This window comes from Ciona intestinalis, chromosome 12 (assembly GCF_000224145.3).
Source record: "Ciona intestinalis chromosome 12, KH, whole genome shotgun sequence".
NCBI lineage: Eukaryota > Metazoa > Chordata > Ascidiacea > Phlebobranchia > Cionidae > Ciona > Ciona intestinalis.
The window spans coordinates 2054122-2063617 of NC_020177.2; the positions used below are offsets into that span (position 1 = coordinate 2054122).

At 35.1% G+C, this 9496-nt stretch overlaps 1 protein-coding gene and 1 long non-coding RNA gene across 2 annotated transcripts in view; both read right to left on the reverse strand.

The window, feature by feature from the left end:
- LOC100179081 (integrator complex subunit 4) overlaps positions 1-9496 on the reverse strand; it is a gene marked incomplete in the record, with an annotated part of 34082 nt that overhangs the window by 5885 nt on the left and 18701 nt on the right. The window contains 10 exon segments of the mRNA XM_018814546.2: positions 649-764; positions 1697-1786; positions 2757-2860; positions 3465-3554; positions 3953-4023; positions 4727-4898; positions 5060-5158; positions 5662-5755; positions 6395-6534; positions 7816-7980. Coding sequence (XP_018670091.1) covers positions 649-764; positions 1697-1786; positions 2757-2860; positions 3465-3554; positions 3953-4023; positions 4727-4898; positions 5060-5158; positions 5662-5755; positions 6395-6534; positions 7816-7980 — 1141 coding nt within the window.
- Positions 7324-7777, reverse strand: LOC108950019. The gene is made up of 2 exons (XR_001975020.2): positions 7548-7777; positions 7324-7506 (listed from the first exon to the last, which is right to left on the reverse strand). It is a non-coding gene; the product is annotated as an uncharacterized LOC108950019 (long non-coding RNA).

Here is a 9496-nt window from a genome sequence, read left to right on the forward strand (position 1 = left end):
TCAAGCAAAGTTAAGAAACGCAAATAGATATTTAAAAAAAATGCAAAATATTGGCTTTTTCAAAACCACATATCTTATTAAATGGCTCTTAAATCATTAGACATGCCACACTGTATAAAAGCTTTGAAGTGAAAATTAGTAATTATTAAACTATTTTGTTCTTATTTATCCTCTCAAGGTCGGACGTTGTCAGTCATTTTGGACAATACCTTATTTCATACACCTCATGCCTGCCCACACAGCAGGTTAATTATGCACACTATTTTTTAAATTGCAATAATATTTCATAGGTCTAAAAATGTCACAGACAATATACGACCTCTGTTTTGGGGGTGTAGCAGCATTTTTTGGGGGGGTGTACATTTTGTGGTAAATTATATAAACCGGACTTAAGGGTTTAAGTTATTCTGGTAATCCCTGTCTTTTTGTTAAAATATCATTGCTACCTTCATAACTATTACTAACTAGAGAAATAATTTAGGTTTATTTTGTTTTAAAACATGGTACAAAAAACTTAAAAATGATGTAAACATGAGAGTTCTGTCCTATTTTATGGGGGTCAAGGCATGCTATTTGCCAAGAACGTGAAATTCGGACCACATTTGGGATTTTATCCTAAAACAACTTTTGGGAAATTGTAAAAGATACAACTTGGGTCATCCATCTCGGGCTCAGATGTTGCAAAGAAAGGATGGCAAGACAACAACTGTGGTACGAGAAGATAAACAAGTTCACTGTGTCGTTTCCCCACATGCTGCTGGGTCCTGGGAATTTAAGTGACAATTTACAATAAACATTAAAATGACATGCATGTCGACAAAATGATTAAACAAATTTTGTACATGGCCCCATTTCGTTACCGTTACGTTAGCATTGAATGAATGAATGTAACTTTCTTCATCCTCACGAGACCGGAAAACGACAATCATTATAACATGGGTGTTCATACACCTCATGCCAGCTTTTGAGTTACCATGTATGTTATTTTGTCAGTGATTATTTCTTTTTTTTTGATTTTTTTCATGTATGGTTGATAGTTGGAACAACCCATTAGTGACCACTGGGTTGGAGCAACTTTGCCCAAGGACACATACACCACAATTGTAGCAGCGAAGAGTCTTGAACTCATTACCTCCTGGTTAGAGGCAAGCAATCAGCACTTTTACTATTCAATGCCACATGGTATATTGCGCAATGATGTTGCAATCACTTTCAGTATGTTTACAATTGTTGTGTAAAGCGTTTTGTGTATGTTACCTTCACTTAACATTCTTTCGCCGTGACTACAGTCTTTTATTAGTTTATTGTAATAAATAAACTTTACAGTAAACTTGAAATAGGTTTACGACTTATTCTACTTATGGCATAAAGTAACTATCTGCGCTGTAGCACAGTTGGTTAGCTTGTCTGCCTCTAACTGAGAGGTAATTGTTTTAAGGCTCATTGCCGCTACCATTGTGGGCGTATGTGTCCTTGGGCAAGACACTTGACGGCAATTGCTCCAACCCAGTGGTCACTAATGGGTTGCGCAAATTATCAGCCATACATAAAAAAAAATCCTAAAAAATAATTACCCACACAGTAACATACTTAGTAATTTGTAAGCTGGCACTAGGTGTTTGAAACAGAACACCTGTGTTATGACAACTGTCGTTTTCTGGTCACGCGAGGATAAAGTAAGTTACATTCATCATACCTCCAAATTGATCTTCTGTCTTGAGGATATTTTGATAAGTTTTTAAGCAACATCATCACTGTATCGTACAAACAAGCTTTCGACATCAATCTGGATAAAAGAGTTTTGGAAAAATTAAGTGTTTAATCCTAAAGAATACCAGGTTTGATGTTGTTAGCATTGTGGATTTGTGGGTATCTGTGATCATGGGCAAAACACAGATACTTAATAAAAGTTTTTTTAACCTAACAGTCACTTATGAGTTGTCAGCCTTACACATAAAACAGCAATCATTCACAAAGTTACACGTTTTATAACTCCAACTCCCAAATGCAACATGAGGTGTTAAAGCCAACAAAAACAAGCTGAATGATCCAGCCACCCAAGGATATATGAATACTCAGTACAATATTCTGTGCCACACAACTTCTACTAAAACTCCTATAAAAATTTTAGTTGGCACTGTTTTTGACACTTTTTAACCATAGAGTGTTTTAACAACTGTTGTTTTGCTGTTGATTATGACTTTTAATAACATGATCTTCGCTTTCGAGGAGATAAATAAAAATTATGTCCAGCGCCGTAGCACAGCTGGTAACAAATAAAATTAAAAAATCTCCCAAAAAAATAATCACCAATAAAGTAACATACTTGGTAACTCGTAAGTGGAAACAAGGTGTATTAAACAAACACTCCTGTTTAAAGACTGTCATTTTCCGACCACGCGACGATAAAAAGTTACATACATACAGTGTCATATACAAGGGAGGGGGTTACGGAGGTCCAGATCTCACCTTCTTCTTTTAAATATTGTTTAAAAAAAAAAAAATAATTGTTGTCTTTTCGTAAAACTAGAACCCCTCCTCTTAAAAAATAGTAAAGCAGTCATATTATTGTAGTTTAAAACAAATCTTCTGTGTTCCTATTATTTGGGTCATTATTTATGTCAGTCAGGGTACGATTTTATCGAGCAAGTTACGTTTTATACGCGTCCATTTTGCATACATAATACATACATGTGTTATTTCTGCGTACATAACACATACATATGTTATGCAATTCAATAAAAATATTAAACCACCTGCAACTGCTAAGTAATTGATGAATTCCTTCTCTGATGTCTTTACAAGCATCTTCCATGGCTGAGTGTACGTTGTCTAGTTGATCCTCAAGCAGTGTAACGTGCTGTGGATTTAAAAAAATTTAAATAAACCAGAGGTACATGAAGGGTAAATTTAGCTTTAATAATTTAAAATCATTAATTGAGAAGCGTTATAATTTATATTTAAAAGCATAAATAATAACTGGCATTGGAAATAATATGCATGATATCAAAATATATTGTGCACAATAATGCATTATGTACAACAGAATAGTAATGACTAGAATAGTAGACAGTAGATACACTGTGTAAATATGAATACCACATGTATTAATTAATAATAACAAATGCATTACACCATGATTTCAACTAAAATAGTAGACAGTAGATAGACTATGTAAGTAAGAACAAATTATGTGTTACTTAATAATTAAACAAATGCAAACAGAATAAAAAATAATAAAAAAAAACATTTTTAAAATGATCTTTGTAATCAGGTCATTACTGTATTTCACTATACTAGAATCGTTCAACTATATGTACATCAGATCAGGGTCAGATTCGCGGAATTTATTACATGTCATTTTTAAAATGCTTACATTTAAAAAAAAAACTATTCTAGGCAATACTCAAACACTCAAATCTAGCAGTTAATAACCCTTAACAATAAATAGGGAAAATGTGAACCTCCACTATTTTGTGCAGGGAGTTGACAGCGTTAAGTCTCACAGCTTCAATCTCGTCATTCAAGCAATCCACCAGGAAATCCAACGCAGCCTAAACAAGCGTTGGTGATATAGTTAAGGGTGGGGGGTTAATAAAAACAGTTCACTAATAACGTAGTATTTAAATATCACATGCAATAGCTCAAACAGGTATATTTCTCTTTTCAAATACTAAACCAAGATCACTTTTTTAAATGAGGACAAAATTGAATAAAATGTGACAGATATGAAAATAAGTTAAAATAATACAGTTTTTAAACCGAACATACAGCAATCTAACAGCAATTTGTAGTTGATTAATTCTACAATCAACTTTGTAATACTGTATATAATACTTTACGAAAAATTATGAGTTTAAAAAAAATGTAGCCTATAATAAAGTTGCAAAAAATGTAACCTACAAAAAGATTACAAAAAAGTGTATATATACCATATTTTTGATTTTTTTACCTGAGCAAATGAAGAACTGCTTCTTTGAGATGCGAGCTCTGTGAGTGAATCAACTGCTGCACTTCTAACCTCTGATCAAAAAAAATGATTTAATTTTTGTAACAATGATCAACTGACTGTAATATTTGGTAAACAACTATTATGTGTTGAAACACAAAAATTTGAAAGAATACATATTTCACCATTGGAAAAAAATGTGTTGTGGTCTTAGTAAGTATTGTCATTTAAACTAGTTTCAAAAAGAAATCTACTGAATAGCAATATAACTACTCAATAGGCATTATTCAACACAGTAAATATTACTGCTTGTAATCAGGTTGTGATAGTTGTTTAAAAAACGGAATAGCACGTTCATGCACTGTAAGACATCAGTTACGTTAATATAATTACAAAGTAAGGATCTGGTGCTACAAAAACTTACAGACAAATTTTAGGTCCAACCAATTGTATAAAAAAAAAATATTTTGACCAAATGGCACCGTCAGTCTCTTATTTAAATTAAAATATACTGATACATTTATAATAATCACATAACAACATCATATAGTAGGGTGAGGGAAGACGGGACACCTTTTTATTCCATTAAATGTCCCATTTGGTAGTAAACAACGAACATTTAAAGAATTATAAAACCGCATCCTTACAACTCCCTTAGACCGTTGTTAATTGTTTAAAACACGATCAGGATATTTGTAAATTATGTGCTAATGGTGTCCCATTTTCCCCTGTTCTACTAAACATCACTTATATATTAATCACATAATGACATCATACCCATCATTTCATCTTCCAGACCATGAACAAACGCTCCACAAGCTCCACTGCTCATCAGCATATTTGAGTCCGGATTGTGATCTTTGATTGGAGCGTCATCCGCCCATTTTGCTCCGGAAGAAAACTCTTCAACAAAACCTTCTTTTGCTTGCTCATTCAAAGATTTTTTCCTCTTGAAAAAAAATTATATCATTGTGATTTTGTATGCTAAATAAAACTTAATTAAGAATAGGTGGAAAAATATAAGTTTTAAAACTAAAGTTTTAAAAGAATTTTTACCGGAAAATAAAATAATAGTTTTATTTAATATAATATAAAACTGCTGTCCCTTACCCGCAAATCTGACATCAGTTTTTTGTCGAGAGTTTGAAACAGAAATGAATCGCTCACGAGATGCATAGAACCAAGTAGACGAGCTGCTTCTGCTCTTACCTGATGGAAAAGAATGATAAAAACTTTAAATTATTACATCACTTATCTATATCTGTGTGGTGAGGCAACTCAAGGGTTATAGCATGGGTGTCCTATTGCAAACTATATGTGTGGTACAGGGATACACAACATAAATTTCTTTCAGCGTACACTTTTTAAAACAGCCAAAATATTGCTTTTGTATACGTATCATAGCTTAGATTTCAGAAAAAAAAGCGCGTGTATTTTTATCGACAATTGGAAGCAGACTCGATCGCAAAAAAAGGCCAAATATTAATGTTGGAAAAAAATCTGTAAAAATTTTAAACTATGCGCATACGTGAACATTGTGTATCCCTATATTTCCTAGTGTGATGGTTTCATACTGTTTGCAAGGTGCTAAGTATATAGCATAGTAGGTGCTAGGTGGTTTTCTTTTTATGTTTGACTACTAATTTGACCAACCATATTCAAGCTTTATGTTAGAAATGAGTAAGAACTTTAATATGATAACACATAGAAACCTTATAAGAACTGTCATTGAACATATTACAGATGTAAGCGAACGCATCGTCCACCAAACGGAGTTTCTCATCAGAATAAGGAGCTTTAACCATGCTGTTAATAACAACAAAATGTAAGATAATGAAGTGTTTATGAAAATTTGCCAAATGTTAAATAAACTTAACCAAAATTTCATGCGAAATTTTAATAAATATGTTTCCAATAATTGAGCAAAAAGTATATATATACGCACAGACATGTATTAGATAAGCCAGATAGAGGTTTTCTGGCAATTTTTTTTGATGACAGACATTTTAATTTTAACTTCTATTTAGATCCACTTCACCAGGGTAATAACAATCGAAACAGGTGTATAATATTATAGAAGGCTGTTGCTATATTATAAATATTATTCAGTGGCGCACCCAGGGGGAGGATTAGGGGGACCAGTCCCTCCCCCCCCCTTTTTAATATCAATAAATGGTTAACAAGCGTCCCAGTGTAAAATTCGAGAATTCGTTGATGTGGCACCGGCTCGTGCACTCGTCTGCCTGAGTGTATGTGCGAGTGTGTGTGCGTGCGGGAGGTTACGTGTGTTTTGGCAGGCATGGAATCAGTTGACGTTACACGGCCACAAACTCGCCCTCCCATTAAACGACCTACATTACATGTCCGCGAAATTATCCCCACCCCTTTATTTCCGTCTGAGTGCACCACTGAATATATTATATATAAATAATAAAATATATTTACTTTTCTGGGTAAATGTGACTCATAATCCACACAAGTTCCACAGCAAGAAATCTAACCCTCTCATAATCATCATGTAAGGCAGAACATGCTTGTTCATATACCGGCATCTCCAACTGCTGTCCACGCTGGTGCATTTCAATCTGTTGTGAATAAAGGAAAGAATGTAACTTGCTTTATCCTCGAATAAATTTAAAAAAATAGTCATTATAATACGGGTGTTCTGTTTCATACACCACGTGCCAGCCTCTGAGTTATTTTGTTTTAATATTGTATGGCTGACAATTCACAGTTTAGACAACTTATTAGTGACCACTTGGTTGAAGCAATTGACTTTAAGTGGCTTGCCTGGGAAAAACACACCAAAAATGGTAGCAGCGATGAGCCTTGAACCCTTTGGGTTTAGAGGCAGGCGCACTAACCAACTTTGCTACGAGCCTAAGGCAATGAATATATGTTGTCCTTTTCTATTGTATAACCATTCGCAAACAGACCTGTATCTGTGTGTAATAACATGGTTATCACAATAATACTGTAAGTGTAAACAGCAAACTATAGTTTTACACACATTTTGCTCTCTGAAACAGGGGTTATATAAGCTATGATTGCAACTAATTAATACTTGGTTATAAACATAGGCGTCTAACAAGGTCAGGCAGGTTAGGCAAATGCTAACCTGGAATTTGGCACATTGCCTATTAATTGTTCCATAATGAAGTAAGCAAACGCAAACGATTTATGTATTTCATAAACCATTACGTATCGACGATTGAAGCTCGAGTTTTCTGGCTAGATTTACGTTACTGCTAGTTAAACATACGCCCATCAACGTAACTGTTACATCACAAGCTGCATTGTGATGTCATCTATTACCGTAAGGTAGGATGTTAAAAAATACCAACTTACGGCGATACATTATTTCACAAGCGGCATTGTGATGTAATCCATTATCGTGACTTTCGTATTGCATAATCCTAACATATGATGTTGCATTACTTTACAATCGTCATTGTGATAGAAACAAAGATCGTAGGATATTGCGCAAGCCTGCACCTACAAGTTTGACGATCTTTTAATACGTCACAAGCGCTACTGTGGCGTAAACGATTAACGTGCTGCGTAAGCGTAACGTGTAATAAGAAAGATAAACCGTAACCAGTGCGTAATGTGCGAGTGCAGTAGTTACCTTATTAGCTTACGTATACATATAATAAGTAATTAATATTTGTAACAATGAGTTTGCCTAACTTGGATTATCAAAACTTAGGCGCCTATGGTTATAAATATTACCCGTAGAGATTATTGCATAATTCCCAGATGTACTTTTATGCAAAATGATCAAACTGCCCGCAATAATTTCAGCATAAACCAAATACACACCACAATATAAAAATCTTTTTTGTTGATAAAATTAGACTTCTTACCAGAGCTGCAAGAGAGCTACTTCTTACTCTCGGTTCTGGATCTCCAAAATAATCAGCAACAAGTGTGTGGATGTTCACTTGGTCCCATTTTTTCTCAGCAGAAGGTTTGGTGATTTGTTTGTTTGATGCAAGGCTCCCAATAACTTTGAGACATGCACATCTTACCTAGAAACAGAAATGTTATAAATACCCAGCGCTGTGGCTCAGTTGGTTGGCACGCCAGCATCAAACTTAGAAGTACTGGGTTCAAGGCTCGTCGCTGCTATAATTGGGGGCGAAAGTGTGTCCTTACGCAAAACACTTAGCGGCAATTGCTAGGGATGTGCTGAAGTTGTAAAAGCTCGGGTTCGCCGAGCGCCGAGCTTCAACGAAAAGCTCGGCACGAGCCCGAGCCCGAGCACCTATGACGTCGTCAAGGAGAAAGGCGTTCGAGAATGCGTTCCTATTCAGCCGAAAAGCGTCGCTAATCAAAGTAATACAGAACACGTGGTTTGCGGTTAAAGAGACGTCTCGTTTCGTAATTCCCACTGTTGCAAAATGTAGAGTTCATAGAAAAAAAATATTTAATTCAAAATTATTTCAAACTGTTGCAGCCAGTGGCGCAACCACCGCGTTCAAAATATGTCATACAGATATTTACGTCCAGTCAACGTTATCTCTGCCGCGATATAAACGCTTTAGATATTGATCTTGCATCTATTCTACTTTATGCGGTAAATTAGGAATAATATTACATTGTTAAAAGGACGTATCTAAATTAATATAAACAAATGAAACATTGGTGCAAGTTTCACGCATGTACATCGTGGATAATGTAACGATTATTTACGTCAGAATAACTTTGATAAACCATTACGATCGTTACATCACAAACGAGATTGTTGGAAAACAATCGTGTTTTATTCGCTTCCATACGATCTGTAGTTTGTGTATAATTTTTGTTGCAGGTAAATCGCGATTATGTGAATTTTAATAAATGCAAATATAATAGCGAGGAGCGACGCTATCAGTAAATTGGAACCAACAGAGATTGTAATATAATATTACAAAGTATCATTCCAGCCGAGCTTGCACAGAAGCCAAAAAAACATCAATTGTTGGCACCGCACGAGAACCAGAGTTTCATTACGTCATTTTTCACGAGAATAAATTCACAACGATTGCTTCGCTTGTTAGGTGTGAAATGTATGCTACCGCATGCGTCTTCCTTTATTTCCTACACCGGCGCAGCGTAAACATGTGAAGCTCATACACGATGGTTTGATCTCGTGGTTGGTTAGAAGTGGGCACATTCCTTCTGATTGTTATATTATGAAACGTCATAATTAATAGTTATGTTACAATAGGACAAGTGACGTAACCATTGAATTCCAAGCGAAGAAGTGTAATATTGAATGCAACGCGTGTTTTAGCACTTTCTGGCTGCGTGCGTGTTTGCGGAAAAGGGGGCTGTAATGGCAGCAGTTTATATTATTTCATTATAAAAAAGTTTTAGAGTTTTTGGCTTTTTATTTAAAATCAGATACGGAAACATTGGGTGGGCGCTCGTGTAATTGGTCACCGGCTGTAATTCGATACGGGCAAATTCGCTGACGTTGCGATTCGTTACTTGCGAGAAAGCAAATTCACAACGAACGAAAAATAATTAAAGAGAAAGCTACGCTGACTAGTCTCGTTATCT